The 17,883-nt window shown below is 39.8% G+C and overlaps 1 protein-coding gene across 1 annotated transcript in view; it reads right to left on the bottom strand.

Annotated features, from left to right (window-relative positions):
• Positions 1-1,564: 1,564 nt before the first annotated feature.
• The window catches only part of LIMCH1 (LIM and calponin homology domains 1), a 110,540-nt gene continuing 94,221 nt past the window's right edge, over positions 1,565-17,883 (bottom strand). Inside the window, exons 26-34 of the mRNA XM_031055289.1 lie at positions 17,328-17,420; positions 16,264-16,368; positions 14,792-14,928; positions 13,873-14,003; positions 11,954-12,077; positions 10,594-10,671; positions 8,035-8,143; positions 7,001-7,103; positions 1,565-4,633 (exon numbers count right to left, since the gene is read on the bottom strand). Of these exons, the coding sequence (XP_030911149.1) occupies positions 4,608-4,633; positions 7,001-7,103; positions 8,035-8,143; positions 10,594-10,671; positions 11,954-12,077; positions 13,873-14,003; positions 14,792-14,928; positions 16,264-16,368; positions 17,328-17,420 (906 nt within the window). The 3' untranslated portion in view covers positions 1,565-4,607. The remainder of the gene's footprint in view (positions 4,634-7,000; positions 7,104-8,034; positions 8,144-10,593; positions 10,672-11,953; positions 12,078-13,872; positions 14,004-14,791; positions 14,929-16,263; positions 16,369-17,327; positions 17,421-17,883) is intronic.

Below are 17,883 nucleotides of genomic sequence, written 5' to 3'. Positions count from 1 at the left end.
CCTCCTGCAGCTACCAGCACCTGTCTGTGCTCACTGATGACCTCTGCACCAAAACACCTGCTAAGGAGAGAAAAAAACTGAGCAAAACAAAGTGGGTTGGATGGAGGAAACTAAGCCCTTGTCCCAGCAGTCTACAGTGGGGGATAGGAGAGGGATGGGGGCATCACATCTGGCCAGGATGTAGAGGAGGCACAGAGCTCTCCTGGGGTGCCACACACATCCCTCTTTGTGTGGGGTATCCTCTGCTCTGATGTTTGAACCTCAGCGGTAACAGCCCACTCCTCTCTCCCTTCACCTATTATTTCTCCCATACACCCTCAGCTTCATCCTACTGCTCAACAAGCCAGAGTCCTGTCCCAGGGATGCCGAGGCCCTGTGAGCACCGTGGTTTCCCTTGGGGCCCTCCAGGCAGCCTTTGCAACCTGCAGGTGAAGGTCCTGGGGAGGTGACCAGGTGACACAACTCCCCATTTACAAGGTATTCATAATTATTTTGGGGTGCATTATCAATGCACCCCAAATGGTTCCCTTTTAGGACCATAAATGACTGTGCAGGTCACATTCACTAGAAAATATTATTATTATTATTATTATTACAAAAATCATAGCCGGATTGCCGCCATTCTCCCCGGCTCATAAGGGTCACAAACAGTGTTTGTCTGTGTGCCAAGCAGCCTTGTTGCAGAGTTGCTGGAGCAGAAATAGCTGCCTGACTGCCTCCAAATCCAGCCTCAGAGCAACCTCCAGTGGCAGCGAGCAGTTCCCGCAAACAGGGCACCGATGGCACTGCCGGGAATGCCAACATGCCTCTGCACCAGAGAGAATGCTGCCCTTCATGGACGTGCTGAAATAGTGCATGGCCACCACCACTGCCATTAGGGAACCAGGATGAAAATGAATGAATGAATGAATGAATGAATGAATGAATGAATGAATGAATGAATGAATGAAAGATTAAATTATCTGTACATCCCCATGACTCATCTGACAGCCAAGATGCTCTACTGGCACAAACCCAAACTTGTCATCCACTTAAGACCCTATAGAAAAAGGGGCAGTTATTAGTTTAAAATTTTGTGTGAACTTTCTGCTGGTGAGTGGACAACTCACACCCTTGCTGCAATTCAAGACTTAGTGAGATACCTCAGCCAATGCAAAACAAAGTACAAACTCCAGGATCTTTGCTAAGTGGAAATGGAATTAACCAAGCACGTATTTAGCACTGCCATATACAAAGTGCCCTGTTGGGTGAAGGTCTGAACCACAGTCCACCAACACTGATGAAAGGTCTGAGGACTTTGGGTTAGCCTCTCCACAGAAAGCCTTTTCTGTTCATCTTTTACCACAACAGGCACACATGCTCTTGTGAATAGAGGGCTACAGCTTTCAATGGCAATCACAAAGTGTATTTTGCCATCTCAGCCATGTCTTTTTTATTGTCTCATCTCATATACTAAGTCCTGGAGAACATAGTTTGGCTCAGCCAAGCCCAAGCAAGCAGAAGCCTCTACTCTGAAATCCAGGTTCACGCAATAGTAGTTAGAATAAGTAAAATCAACACCACCAAAGGTAATCAACATTTTATTTATAAACATACATTTACTATAAAAGCTGTTGAGTTTTAGACAAGTTTTCCTAATTTCCAGAGGCATTTTAGAATAAATAAAATAAAGGGAAGATTAGCATAATTGGTATTCAACATTAGCCCCAGCTAGGAGAGCAATCCTTGTCCCTGAATGGACATGCAGATAAGGATGGTCCCCTTCTGGTTCACCAACCTTTACGACATTCACTGAAAACTACAGATGTACTGCATCAATAACACTACATAGCAAGAGTAAGGAAAAAATACACCATGAAAATGGGCTTGTAAAATACAGATGGGTTATAACACCTGTTCAGGTTCTCTGAAGTAGTAAGAGGCTAAAGAAATTCCAAAACATCTAAAACCCATTACATATATTGTACTCCCTCAGTAACAATAAATCATTTTTTGCAACAAATACATTTACATTGCAGTTCAAATGTGGGAAAGCATTATTTTTTTTCTGTGCTCGAAGTTCCTGATTAGAAATGTATAATCTTAATGTGTTTAAACTGGAAAAAAAAAGAAAAAAAAATCTTAGCCTGAATGAATTTGCCATGTAAGATCCCAGAAGTAATATAAAATCAAACATAAGAAGTTGGCAAGTACGATTTAGAAAACTGTTGGAAATTATTCTGTGCTGGTGAATAGATGTTCATTAGGGGAAAAAATTGTCATTGTTGAGCACTGCTTCATTTTGCTTTGAGTACAATCAACTTTGCTAAAGCATGCATACACAAAACTATCTGATAGACACTGGGAGCAATTCCTAAGCAGCTCCAGAGACCCAGTGATGTGTCTGCAGTGCGATGCAATATCCCTCCCCCCTCTTTCATGCACTTTATCCCAACCATGCTCCTAAGCCCTTTGGGCACTTACCCCTACGTGAATGAGAAGCAGACATGACCTCTGAGACACCAACCTTTGATACACTTGGGGACTGATTTGCACATCTAACTCTATCACGTGGGTGAAGCAGTGCTAGAGACTCATATCGAATAGATGCACAAGCATGCAGAGTCTCATTTAAAAATTAGGTTCAGACATTATATATTTACATATCCTTAATGCAGCGTAGGGAGTTATACAGATGTACCACATCAGGTACAAAATCTGCTTCTTGAATTTCCATGTTGCACATTCTTCGTGGGAAAATGTTTTAACAACCACAAGCAGAGAGTAAGCATCCTGGTTAAAACCTTTTTAAAACCTTTTAACAGTAAATCATGCAGGTGGTTGATCAAAATATAGGATATCACTTTTAGTTCCAAAACATTTGTCTGATTTATTTAATTTTTACTTAAAAATATTCCCCAGGTGAAGTCCAAGAAGGACTTCAGCTTGTTGGATTTATTGCATCCATAAGTCATTGCTGACTGTGTGCAACACATTTGCATTTTCTAAGGCACAATATTAAGGAAGTAACATGTAACTTTCCAGCAGATAGTCACAATGTCCTCCAATGACATCACATGTGTGTGTTTTTGATGACATGCAGTTTTGCATGGTTATGCAATTCATACACAAGCAACTGTCTAGCATTTCAATAAATAATTGTTAACTAGAGAACAACTCAGAATTATTGCTTCCCTAATAACCACTTAATTTCTATTTACCAACACATCAAAAGATGACAGATATGCACATAGATAAAAGAAATCTCTATTCATTTAGTTTTATAGTGGTTTTAAGGCAGAAAAAGATTTTTTTCCCTCCATCTGAAGATATTGCCAGGAACTGTTTACCAAAAAGCGTTAGGATATTTTACAGTTGCAATACATTCCCTAACTTTGTCTGTGTATTGTAGATATCTGCTGAACTCCTGCTTCAATGAGCTGCTGTATCACCTTAGTAAGGAGCATGTGCTTAATCAAAGAGCACAAAGGAAAACTGTCCCAAACACAGGCAAGGTAGTTTTTCTGCCTGTGGCTCCAGCCTCCTCCCTGCCCATCTTCCACACTTCTGGGTTTTGCTGACTATTTTTGGATAGTGGATGGAGGAACACAGGCTCAAGGATGTCTAATTCTCTACCCTGGGGGGTTACCCAAACCACATGTGTTTCTCTGCATGAGATTTCAACCAAGTGTAATGTTTGCAAGTGAATGAGCAGATGTCCAGCCCACTCAAATCAACTGGCAAGTCACATGCCAAAGAGAAAAGCTTCACCACAGCATCAAACTCAGCTCAGAGACTCACAGCTCCACTCAGCTGCCTCTTCCCCACATCACCTTCCAACGAGTTTAATAACAACATAGGCTGCTGACTACTAAGAAGGATTGCTCCTGATGGGAACTTTTCCATTGTTAATGGTATGCAGTCTTTAGGTTTAATGAAGAAATCTTTATTTCAGAGAATATTAAGCTATAGTCACGAACATTACTTGAGGTACACAAACAAAAAATCCTATGACTAAAGGTGCAATAATTTATTTGTTTAACTTCTACCCTCCATTGAAGGTAATATACACAAAAAATGCTTCAGAAGTACAGGATGTATTACCAAACTAGTCTCTGTATAAAAAAAGTTATAGCTTCAGTTATAACAGAGAAGTCGTGCTGTGATGTTTAGTTTTCCAAATGCACTGATTAGATACTATCTCAAAATTACTTCTCAGCTCAAGTTGGCATATTCTATAAAGGTTCTGTAAACTTAAACTTTTTAATTGCTAGAAATATTAAAACAAAACAGCTTTATTGCATGTTTATTCTCTTATTACTTTTCAGAAGAACAAGGTAACAGACTGGGTATCATAAGCATATCTGAAAGGTGGGTTTATTTTTTTTATAGTACTCAGGCTTTGCCTTCCCAAACATAGTCATACATATTTTGCAAATTTCTTAAGGAAGCAAAAACCAACATATTGCATTTCAAAGGAGCAGGTGCAGCTTTTTTGTGAGTTTTTAAAAACGAGATGAGAGCCATCATGTCCATGGATTCGAGCTTTTACAAGTGATTGTCTGGAGGCAGCCGATACATATGAGAAGAGAGCTCCTTCTTGAAATTTATTAGGACTGAAAGTCATGTCACAATGTAGTTGGCTGTCCAGCAGCTAGATAAAACAAAACCAAAACAAGTAATTGGTTACAAATTTTAACAAATATAGACCTTTCTGTACATGATCTCTACAATTAAAAAAAATGTATCTGGAGCTATATATATTTGTGCCCTGTCTTTTCTTTCTCCTGCAAAGCTGGGGCAGTAACTATGACAAAGATTCAGCATAATTCCAGTGGAAATACATTTTCCTTGCCACGTGTTGAATGCATTCTGCATGAAGTTTTATCTTATTTTACACCCAAAGTACTTGTGTGTATGTTTATTTCAGGCTCTGCAGCCTTTGACTTTGACACTCATCAACCTGTGACCATTCCCTGTGTTTGACATTGAATAGAGAATTTCCTTCCTTGTGAGGTTTCGTTGTACAGAAACAACCTACTGATAAAAACCCCATCCACTTTTATCTGAAAACCAGAAATATTTTGGACCCTGGACTACTACAGAATCCTTAATGCTTCTCTAATCGTCTTTTTTGATTATTTATTTCGAAACAGAATTGTCCATTTTTTCAGATAAGCTTCTGGGAGTCAAAATATTTCATCAAGATGTCCACACATGTCTCTAAACAATACTGACTGATCCTAGGTTAGTCAGTGACTGTCACTTCTGCCCACTGCTGCACAGGTTTCATGGGGGCAGGAAGGCACAAGCCATGCAATCAAACAACTGATTTGACATTTTGCAGCATTATTCCCAGAAGTGAAAGGCAAACCACAGACATTGCACCAGTTTATTCTTAATTTCAGGGGTGCAGTGCATCAAATTTTAGTTAAAAATAGCAACTAGCAATATTTGCACTTCTACCAAAAGCAGTCCCTTTGAATTGTCAACAACAGTTACTGTGGCTTAAATTCAACTAACTGGATTTTGAGATTTTGCATGACCAGTGGACACACCAGGAAGAGGCAATTTGTTGTAAAAATTAAAACCCCCATGCCATTATTATTCTTCAGTAGCCATACAGTTTCTCAAAAACTATTTCCTCTATCATGGACTTGGTTACCATTCTGCTGGGTATGTACAAAGGCAAAACATCGTTACATGAAACACTGCACACAGCTCTCTAATGCATTTTCTAGTAACACTGCTGTAGAAATTATGATGGAGAGAGTGATTTCTACAGCATATAAGCTGATAATTCTTGAGCCTTTATCTATCCTCAAGGGACATAGATTTTCATTTCAGCAAAAAGGACTAAGAAGAAAAGGAAATGGTAACTTTTATACCTTCCTCTCTTTTTTGTGTAAAGCTGGATATGCAAATCTGAATTTAAGGGTCAGGACCTCATTCACATGAGGAAGATTTATAGTATCAAGCATGAAGGGAAAAGGCTATTTCTAAATATTTCAGGTTAAATAAATAATAAAAAGTTGGTAACATTTCTTAGCAGAATTTAAGAAAAATATTGCCCAAAACTAGTTATACAATAGCACCCTCTAGCTCTGCTGATGGAGAAGTATCTCATTTCTGAAGCACCAGAGCAAAAGTATCCATTTTTCTTCTAGCAAAGGTAGGGAGGTACTTTTCCTACTCCTGAGTTCCTACAGCCAGTGCTTTTGAGAGAGGGCAAGGGAAATACTAAGGAAAAAGAGTCCACTTATCAGTTGGAACTGTAGGCAGTGAATATACCAAATAATATTTAACAGGAAGAAAACAATTACTCCTGTTGTTCTGTATCTTTTTCCACAAGGTGGAATCCAGCATGAGCACTGACCATCACTGGTGACACTGGGGCAAAGCTGAAATGTTCTAGCCATTTGGTATCAGTCACAGAAATCCAGGACTTGGAGAGACATTTAGGTGACCTGCTCTAAGGCAGCAAAATCACAAAGTTTTCTTTCTGACATGCAATTGTTGGGCTCATTCTTCAAAATTTATGGCAAGCAACACTATTTAGCACATATCTGGGGATACCATCACAAGGATTCACTACAAGTTACAGAATGTTCTTAATATTTCACACTATCATTCTGTTCATAAAAGGGAGGCCTAGAGATTGAAAATAATGGGAACTTGTCCAAATACAGCCCAGGGTCCTATATCAGGTAGAATTATCTACATTGTCTCATGTGATGTGAGAGATCCAAGCCTCTGGGTCATGCAAAACCTGTGCATAGTATAGGAGTTTATGTTTATGCATGGAAACAACCTTTAAGTCTAATAGTGCTCAGCAGAGATCCTCTGGGAAAACTTAATGGGCTTGGAAATCTTTTCTGATATGAGAAAATCATTAAAATGGCATGGGAAGACTCCTCTTCCCATGGCGAAGCCACGCCTGAGTGTCAGAGCCAGACAAAGCCACCAGTTAAGATCCTGGCTGCAGTATTTCCTGTCAGAGCTGCCAGTGCTTGGTACTCACTCCTGGATCGGATGTAGCAATCGTTGCAGTTCAGAAGGCCATTTCTGATCCTGACATCCGTGCCACTCGCTGCATCTCCCAGCTGGCCCTTGCAAACCCCACACTGTCAGGTGAAGAACAGAGAAAGTAAGAGAGACCATGCCCTGGTATTCGTCACAACTTTTCCCAAATTTTTACTTTTGTTCAAATAGTTCTTGGAACTGTAGGAAAATACCCCCTTAGAACCCAGCCCATACTCCTGGGGAACACTGCAAACCAGTAAGAGGGTTTTTATAGAGTCAGAAGCTTTTAGGACTGGATTTCAGCAGCTTCTGCTTACACAGAAATGAAGCCTAATTCCTATATGGGACATCTGACTTTGAGGCTGCATTCTGAAGGCAGGTAAATTGTGATGGATAAAGTTTAAAGAGGCCAGAGATTTAGTCTGGGTAAATGTCTAAAATCAAAAAAGTCTTCCCAAATGTTTAATATCAATTGCGCTAGAGATAATGGAAATGGATACTTTCTGATTTATCTAGAAAACACTTCAGGTTATTTCCAAACTGAAGCACTCAAGAACAGTCAAGAAATATTTCTGGTAAAAGCCAGAATACACCATTCATTCCATAGTCAAAGCTTTCCAACCATGGGGCAGATCAAAGATGGCTTTGGGACTGATCATGCTTTTGGGAGGAAAAAAAAACCACCTAAAAACTCGCAAGGTAAATAATGTTATATTTAAAAAACAACGAGCACAATAGAGAAATTATATGATGCTCCCCCCCAGTAAGTTCAGAAGCTAAGTTTGCTTGCTTGATCACAGATTTTAGTCCAATTAATGTGTCTGACTGCAAAATAACACATTGTTATTTTGCAGTCAGACACATTAATTGGACTAAAATTGTGTTATTTCCACTTATATAGTTGTGTTACTTCCACTTCTTTACAAACATGCTCAGACATAACAACCATGTAAATCCCCATGTCCTCTCAGTTTCACATCTACTCTCTACTTGCATGACTTGAAGTTTTTCTTAATAAAGCAAGAACCATACCCTGAAGCACTGAATATGGAAATAAAGACCGAGTGTCTCAATAATCATGGCAGCTCCTTTTCCAAGAGGGAGACCACAGGTAGAACAAAGCTTCTTCCCGCTGACAGACCTAGGAGGCAAACATGGCTGTAAGAACACTGCAACTGAGAGATAAATATGGCTTTAAAAGCACTGCAACTGATGCTAAAATGAAGCCAAATATTTAGATAGGTTTATCAAGAGGCACAGAATGGGAGAAAGGAGCACTGGAGGAGTTTACATAAATACACTTTGACCCTTCAGCCATGTTACTGAATCCACCTACACATCTGCCTTCTAGATAAGCAAGCAAAGGGCTTAAAATGCTTCAATGCACAGTAATTCAGACACAGGTCCCTGCCAGTCTGCTGTGCTAGAACAAGGGAGATGCAAGCTCCAGCCAAAGGCAGAGAACTTTCCACTAGACCAGGTTATTTAGAGCCCCATCCAACCTGGCCTTTAACACCTTTAGGGATGGGGAGTCCACAGTCTATCTGGGCAATCTTCCTCAGTGCCTCACCACCTTTATAGTAAAGGTTATTTAGACCTAGTCAATGCCACAGCAATTTACACAAATTATCTGAGTCAGACTCTCAGCCTGGAAATTTTTCAATCTGTTTACAAATGGACTTGCTCACTGCAAGTCACAAAATAGGGATGCTAATCTTGCACCCAGCTAAGCCGGCGAAGCCAATAGTGACAGCATAACTACAGTAGCACAGAGCAGGCAGTGGCTGACTCATTTCAGACTGTGCTGCTGCAGCCACTTAATACTATAACTAGTCAGAGAAAAGCTGAAATTGGATCTCCACCTGCAATGCAGAAAATACTTCAACTTGCACCTTCAGCAGTCCTAAAGGACTGTCTAGACCTATCTCCTAAATCTGCTGTTGGATGACAGGTGGGTGAAGGTTCAGAGCCCCAGGAATAACTGCTGCCCGTTTTCATAATGGTTTTAATGGCAGTGCAGGTACGCACTTTGTGGGTCTCATACTCTTCACTTCTCTCCTGCCTGTCAGCCTGCCAGAAATGATGCTTGGCCTAGTCAGATGAATCTGAGACCAAAAGAGATCCCCTGTCATTCTGTGTCATTCATGCATTTTTCAGCCAGGGCTGAAACCAGGAGAGAAACTTTGTGATACTTCATGAGTTCTGAAAAGACAGTTTGATGAAATCCTACTCAGATAAGCAAGTTTACAATCTCTGGCTATAAGGTTTTGATGCAGCAACACAAAAGCCAACCAGAGAGAGATCTGACAAAAGAGCATGACAAAAGAGCCATTTAGGGAAAAAAGAAAAAAAAAGAGACACGGAGAAGGAGAGACAGAAACAGCAGAAAAACTCATCACAATTAGAAAATTGTCCTTGCTTCCAACTATCGAGCCCACCATGTACACAGGCAGCACAGACATAAGACCCTCTTGTTGCTTCATTATTATTATTATTCCTTTTAGAATAACTTTGCTGGTTTTTTTTTCTCCCCTCCTACAGCCTTAACCCTTCTGCTTATGTTATTCCTGAGTTCACCTTTGGTTTTAGTTCTTCTCCACTATCAGAGTTACTACAAGAGCAATTTAAAGTTTCAGATCTCGGGAAATTTTTAAGAGTTTTCTAATGTTGTAGTGGAAAAATGAATTACATTCCATCTATTGTTTAAAAAACTAAAATTTATTTCAGGAAAAGATCATGCAAAAGATTGCCAGATCAGAATACAGCTGCTTAATAATATGAAGTAGCTATCACAACTAGTGACCTGTAGCAAGGAAATGCAATTCCACCAAAAAAACATAATAGAAAAGCATAATAAATAATTCATGTAAAAAATTCCCAATAGTTTCATGTCAATGCAAGTGACATCAGAAGGAGGGCTTTGCTCTGAAAAGTGAAGAACAATGCAATTTAAAAAGAAAGAAACTTACTTGTTCTGTGTTGTATTAATTTACTCTATTTAATAAGCAAACTGATTTTAACATATCCGAAATTATCAGTGATTTAATCAGGCTACAGTTAACATTTATTTAGAGTTGGTACACATAACTCACCGAAAAATGAACAGATTGCTCTAGGAAATTAATATGATTGTGGGCAAACTAAAAATCAGCAAAAAAGCAAAATGTGTTTCCAGTTTGGAAATGAAAGAAAAAAATTATTTTTAAATCAGCAAGTGCCAATGTCTAGAACAGATCTTACTCCTGAGGATGTGACTATTCACAAAGATATTCTTTGGCTTAAGTGCTCTGAGCTCAAGTTTGACTGAGGTTTACACTGTCCCATTTCAATTTTATTGAAACTTCAATCATCAAGCAGAATTGTAGAGCTGCTCTCCGAAACTGTGTTATTTGAAAATGTGACGGTACCACTGAAGCTGGCAAAAAATATGGGAGAGGGAGCTACATATTTATCCCATGGACATCTATGAATTGCAACACTTAGCTGACTTAATAGTGCATCCACATAATACTAATGTGATTTTCACTTTGGCAGTTCACCAGCAACTACAAGATGTGTTTGGTCTGCAAAATTCCTTATGACCTTTAGTACCTGTTGGGTGAGTGACTGAGAGCAGCAGGAGAGCAGGGAGATGACGGCCCAGATCGGAAGTTCTCATGATAGCCTGCCCTAAAATACAGGAGAGAAGATGCATTACCACAGCTGAACAACAAATAAAACCAGGTTTTGTATGGAGAAATTCCAGTTAGTGAATTTCAGGATTTTTGGTGCTGAGTCTGCTCACTGCAGTGCAATCAGGTAACTCACACAGTAATCAGCCACGTGGAGACTCCTGCCCACCCCACCAATCCATCACAGCTCCCACCATGATGAGGGAGGGTTAAGCCAAGTCACACCACACCACACCACACCACACCACACCACACCACACCACACCACACCACACCACACACCACACACCACACCACACTCTCTGTTGGCCCTTTACTGAGTGAAAAGGAAGCTGCCAACACAGAAAGGTAGTTTATTTGGGCAATGGTTATTTTGTATCTATGCTACTCTGAAAGAATCTGGTGATCAAAACCATGGTTTTTGTTATCAGAAATCACAGGACTGATCCAAACTGTAACTGCGTAAAACAGTTTACAGATTAAATAACATTTTTCTCAAGCATACACACAAGCAGTTTATAATGAGGAATAGGTAATCAAACCTCAATCTACATTAGTTTTGACTGGATACAACCTTAATAGAGGTAACAGGTTCTGCAAAAGACTGTGTTCATATATATGCTAATGAAAACAGATGTTCCTTTCTCGTTGCATAGTTTCTTTTTGTGAATACTAGGCAGACAGATTCCTTATTTACCAAAAGAACTGGTGTTACCATTCAGTAAGGCTTACTCAAAAAGCACAGGCAAAGCAGCAAAGAAAAAAAGACCTCACCAAAATTTACAGCAGAAGGCAAATACTACTTTATAGTATATCTTCTTTAAAAAGGCATAATCTTTAAAGGACTAGAAAGTAGCAATCAATATGTGCTTGGAAGATGGGGAATGAAGCTCCTGCATACCAGCTTCAAACAGGCAGATATAACCTGACATTCCCACCCTCATATTTAGCTACTTATTACCTGTAAATGTTTGTCTCAGGCAATTAAAACAAATTAAGCACATGAAAAGTTATGCAGATATGTGCTGAAAGAGCTACGGAGAAAGAAGAGGGAGGCATGCAGGGGGTGTGCTCCCTCCTGAAATGAGTAACTGTGGTGCCTGTAATGAGAAATCAAGTAGGTAAATGTCAGCAGTCTCTGTGGGAAAGCCAGACATGAAGGGCGTTCTCACCGTGCAGGACTCATCAAACCCAAGCAATAAAGGATGCTGAGCAGGAGTATAAGGGAGAACAGAGTGAGCAGGACTTCTCAATCTCTTCAATAACCTTTATGTTCTCACCTCCTCGCTTCCCTTGCAGAGCTTGGTTGCTGTCCCACGGTCTGGCCCAGGAATGGTCTCTGCCGGACGTCCTCCGCGCACTGTGGAGATCGCTTTGTCAGCAACTGCTGATTCCAGGAGACATCTGCAGCCAGAGGTGGGGAAAACTCAGCATTTGAGGCAAAATGCTTTTGTCAGTATTTATAAACCATCATGGACTGTGGGCACACAACAAAGGAGAGAGATGTACTGCTCCTTAAAACAAACTTCTCAGAAACCCCCACAAAGTCAGAGACAGATTTTGCTACATCAGAAGACCTCTTTGGAACATCATTCCTCAGCATTACCCTCACATACACATGATCTACCCTGCTGCTGAATGTATTTCTGCAGGGGAAAGGGCAAGGTCAAACAGCCATCCACAAACAACACTTGGGAAAATAAGGTATTGTCATAATGGAGGAAGCACCAGAGACACTGAAACTTCTGTGGCGCTGGAGGATCCAAACTTCTCAACAGCAAGAGTTAAGGGGATGGTGGTACAGCCACTGTTCTCCATAAACCTACTGATGAACAGTAATTCTGTTGTAATTTTATTCTGTGCTTCACATGGCTCAGTGACAGTAACAGCCTCACAGCAAAAAGCAATGACCTGTGAGATGCCCAGGCAGCCAGCCATCCTATCTTTGAGAAACAGTGCATTACCTGGACCCTGCGAGATGAATTTTGTGGCACACAGCTGGAGAGAAGCCTTACCCTGCCATGTGCCAACCATCTGGTTTAGAGAATGAAAACTTTGCTGGTGCCTATGAAAGGCCTGTTACTGTTTTGATATCAAGACAATACATCTGATTATTTAAGGGTTTAAGGAGGGAGCAAAGATGGGATGCTTTAAGAGGCAAGAAAGGAGCTGTCAGAATACTTGCAGAGGACCAAACTGTTGAAAAGAACCTAGGAAAACCCTTAAGCAGGGTTATTAGCAGACGTAGTTTAAAACTGTCAAACCTGTTAAGTTTGCTTAATCACTACTACAAATCTCAAGGCTGTATTGCTGGATAATGTATATTCTGTTTGCTTTCTTTCTTTGTGCAACTTTTATCAAAGCAGTAAGAATACAATAAACTGAGACAAGGAAGCCTACTAAGTTTAATAGAACAAATTTTCATTTGGAGCAAGTAATAACACTGAAAACTTTTCCATCCATAGACACTTAATTTTTTAGAATAATGAATTTTTATGCTGAACTGAAAACAAAAATCTAAAACTTGATTTCAGAATTTGCATTCACTTTCTGTCTTTAGTCCTACTTATTTACTTTCCACTGTTTACTTGTAGTAGATAGATAATGATGCTAAGTTCATGAATTTGCCTTTTTTTTTAGGGTGACCCTCATGACAGCAATGCTTTGGGGAAATTCTTTCCTTCAAAAACATCAATATTTGTGGAAGCTAAATAAATAAATTAACTTTAAATTTCATTAGACATTGCTAATGACAAAATTGAGGCAGGTGTTGCTTTAGGCTTGGCTTGAAAAGGTTACATATCACATGTAGTGATTTTGACTGGACTGAAATGGACATCAAGAATTTAATTACCTATAAAAACACAAAGTAAGCGTTGGAAATATGCTCTCTGTATCAAGACAAATCCTATATGTTGTAAGTATGTAGGATTATGTAAAAGATGGAAGATAACCTTTTTAACTGATACTGTGAACATGCAGGCCTATAAACAAGATACCGGCTGTCATCTCTGATGAAAACAAGAGGAGTTTACATTTCACCTTAACATATTTATCTTTGCTAACATAAAATAAATTTTTAGTCTGAGACATTCCAGTTTTGCAGATATATGTGCACTGTCAATTTCCAAAACGCTTTGAGTTAGGTTCCTGCCTGATTTCTATCTGGGGAAGAACACATGCATAGGAAGAGTCTTACTCTCATCCTGAGTCAGAGGCAGGTTCAGCCTGGCAGGTGAGCTGCGCTCCATCCCCGGCATGTGGTGCTCCTGCTCACTTCCTCCTTTCAGGATACCAGTCCCTGGGTATCCTGAGAGCACCTGATTTCCACTGCAATAAAAATAAGTCACATTGTATAAACAAAGCCAGGAGAAATGTCACCTAGAACATAATAGCTAAATCAGACTTTTGAATATCAGTCTGGTTTTTACAAAAAAGATTTTTGTTATTGTGTCAACTTTGCAATGACAAAGCAATGAAAAAACTTTGATGAATTAACAAGTTTGTCTCCAAATAGTCCAAGTCCTCCTGCTTACCTCAAACTGCCACTTAGATGTGCTGAAGATCATTTTGGATTTGCAGAAAAGGGCTTCTTTGACAGAAAAAAAGCTTTAATCCATGTTCTCTGTACACTGCTCAGCATCATCAGATGCCTCTTCTCTTTAGTGAAACCTGTCAATTAGCAGTTGAGCAAAGTCCAGGACTTCAAACACCACCTGGCAAGATTGGGTATGGCATTTCTGAGATAGCCAGGCAATTTCACACAGGTTCTGAGTGAAAACAGCTACTGCTCCTTTAGTCCTTCAGATGGCTTGTGAAATGTGCACAAGACACAGTGCAGTGATGCACACAGATGTCTGAGCTGTCTAAGGTCTGATCTGGTTGCTTGGCAAAGCCATACAAGGAAAAGACAACACTTCTGATATGTACAACTAGCACTGTGCACTGCCACACATGCATCAGTCTGTGGGGCCAGTGAATACTGATCAGGGTATATTGTATGGAGGCCACCAAGTGCTGATGCTCCAGCATCAATTGTGGGGATGTGTGTGATATCCCAGAAGCCAACAGAACACAAAGCTCCACAGGGTTATGAAATGCTTGGGGTTAATACATACCTCCTCTTTTCTTGCCAGAGTTCACTTTCCTTGCTTTTCAGAGGTGACATACTGTCCTGCTCCCAGAGAAGCTTTTTCTGCTTTGGAACTTCTTTTTGCTTGCCTTCCCCTGGAGAGCTGTTTGAATCAGTTGAGTTCTAGAAGACAGATGAAGAGGGAATAAGGAGCTCCCTTTGAATTTGGCACTGGTGCACACATGGGAAAAGCACAGGCTGCCCCTAGACACACTGTGTTGACACAACTTATTATCAAAAAGAACGTCTCACATTTATATAGTAGAACCATTTGACCCTGGTAAGGCTAACTTTGAATTTAATTAAGACTTTAGTTGAAACAACAACTGGTTGGACTAAGCTGAGAATGAAATAAGTTAGGTACCAATTATGGTGCTAAGGATGGCAAATTAAAACTTCCCATTACATAATTTTTGGCAGAAATCCTTGAATTATTTTGAGAGTCTAGACAGTCTCCCATTGGACTTGTGAGGACTTTGAGAATGACCTCAGCATGCTGTCACTGCCTAGGAGCAAAGCAGTACTCACATGCACTGGGCATCCTCAAAGGCAACACCAGTACTACTTCCAAATTGCTGCAGGAGTGGTTCATACCTGACTTGTGGAGCTTAAAGAAGCAATGGCATGAGATCCTTTGCTTCTGGGTGCAGGCAGTGTCCTGACTGTGGCATAAGCAGCTCCACCAAGGAAGTTGCTGCTACACAGCCATGTGGAAAATTGGCCATGGCTGAGGCCTTTGCACAGGGATGAGTGAGAACGGGAGGGGCAGGGAGAGTGAAAGGAGAATCAATTGATACAGTACTCCTAATACCGGAGTTCAACGGAAAAAGGCAGATGACTGGGTGCTGGTGCCTTAGGCAAGAGAAAATTACATCTGTGAATCCCACATTTACTTGACTGTGATTTCACCTGGGTCTGATCTCTGCAAACACTAACTTAATCAGATGCTAGATGCATTAAATTAAACATTTTTTGCTGCATGAGTAAAAAAACCCAAACAAACATAGAGAGTAAACATTCCTCTGTTTTGCTGCTTTCTAGGAGGGATGATGGGAGAGAAAAGGAGGAAAACTGGGGAGGTAGGATTCAGTCTCATCTGAGATATATATAAAGTACTATTTTACGCTCAAAATTTTGTATTCAGGGAAACCACTTAAGATTTTGTTGGCTTTGGAGGATAACTAAAATTCCACAGCACTGGTTAAGGAACAGAGCAGCTGCAGACAGAAAGTATCATTCTCTGCTCTAGTTAAAAATGGGATGGTAGCAGTTTGCTTGGGAATACAGCTATTCAGTGAAAATCTGTAAGCTACAGCACTCTGAGGCATCACCAGCTGGAGATGGGACCCAGGGAATACCCTTCCTGCTCCCAGACTTTGACAGCCTTTAGCAAAGGATTAAACTTTACACTAAAGATGGCTTACTCTTCAGTGCCTTACTCCTCCATGAGAAACTCACCACTGTCTTGTTTCCTTCAGTGGTAGACGAAGACGACGAGAGGAGTTCAGCAGAGTTTGAAGAAACAATGAAGGGAACTACAGTATCCTCAATTATCTTTCGTTCCTGAAGAAAGAGGATCAGGAGAGAGTGGGGGTTAAAAATACAGAATGTAAACTGTGAGCTTATGAAACACATAAGAAAAATAAGATTCGGCTATGTGCCAAATTTAGATGGCTAGATAAGGACTTGTGGTACCAAGAATAATGGTAACACCTCAATTTTTAATTTGCTTTGAGGTTTTGCACTTCCATTCCTTTTACCACTGAGATGGAATTTCCAAAACAGGAAAGAGTATTTCACTTGCATGGAACTACTGTTTCGCAGAGCACAAGTATATTAATATTAAAGTATGAAATTACCCTTGGTACATGAGAAAATTATTCTGAAAGTTGAAAAAAAAATTCTCATTTAGACCACAAGTATATCCCTCAAGCACAGATGAGAAACTATCCATTTACATAGTGCATAGACAAATTTATAAACCTTTTCCATTTTCCTTCAATAATGACCCACATACAACAAAAGAAAATCACTATCTTCTACATTGCTAATATTCCACAACTGCAAGATTTGAACATCTCCTGTGGATTTTTTTTTAAGGCCAGTTACAAAATTCCACCATGATCAAACCCAAGGCAGACAACAATTTCACCTGGAGTTCCACTAAGTCTAGGCACCAAGTATATGCCAAAATACACATGGGCTCTGGCCCTGCAGGGAAGTCTGAGCGTGCCCAGACACAGCTGTACTGACTCACCCAGACTTGCACAGCAATTAGACACCTCCACCTATGCAGAGGTGCTGAGGATACCTGTCCAAATATTTAAATATTTTTCCTCAACATCTATGGCAGTGTTTAAGAGAAACAATCCTCCACAGAATTCAGCCTTGATGAGGATTTTCATTAATTAATCTAGGTATGGGATGATTTTTTTTTGTTGTTTTTGCACCCATAAGTGGGTGCATTTAAATACAAAAAAACCAAAACCCTAAAAAACTACCTCCTCCTTTGAGCCTTATACCTCCTCATAGTATCTACGCTCCTCCTCTTCAACTTCTCTCTGGGCCTTTTCCCATTCCTCTTTCAGCTTGTACTGCTCCTTCTGATACTTCTCCTGTACATGGATACAAATGCAGGTAAATTCAGAGCACTCAGTATTAAGAGCAAATTCTGTAGTATCCCCACAGGAAAAATGAATTTGCTAAGAGTAGTTTAATCAGAAATAGGATTAAATAAAATGATAAAAGGATATTAAGGATAAAAGGATAAAAATTGGAAACATCCATGGGTGTAAAAAAAAAAAGCTTCTTTTTCACTTTGCCCATTTTTTCTAGGACTTATATTTACCACCTTCAAACATCAAGGAACTTTTGACACATTAGAAGTAGTTTAATTCCTTAGAATTTTAAAAATCTTTGGTTGGAAATGAAGTTTATGCTCAAAAATATTAATAATTTTTTGCTTATCTTACTGTATTAAGTTTCAAAAATGTTTCACAGACCCCAAAACACTGAGACAATGTTTGTACATTAAAAACTTCAACAAAGTAGCATATAAATAAGCAGGTTTTGCAGATA

The sequence above is a fragment of the Geospiza fortis genome, unplaced genomic scaffold, assembly GCF_000277835.1.
Source record: "Geospiza fortis unplaced genomic scaffold, GeoFor_1.0 scaffold40, whole genome shotgun sequence".
NCBI lineage: Eukaryota > Metazoa > Chordata > Aves > Passeriformes > Thraupidae > Geospiza > Geospiza fortis.
Note: the sequence above shows the minus strand (reverse complement) of the source record. Positions and strands in the feature narration are given on the sequence as shown.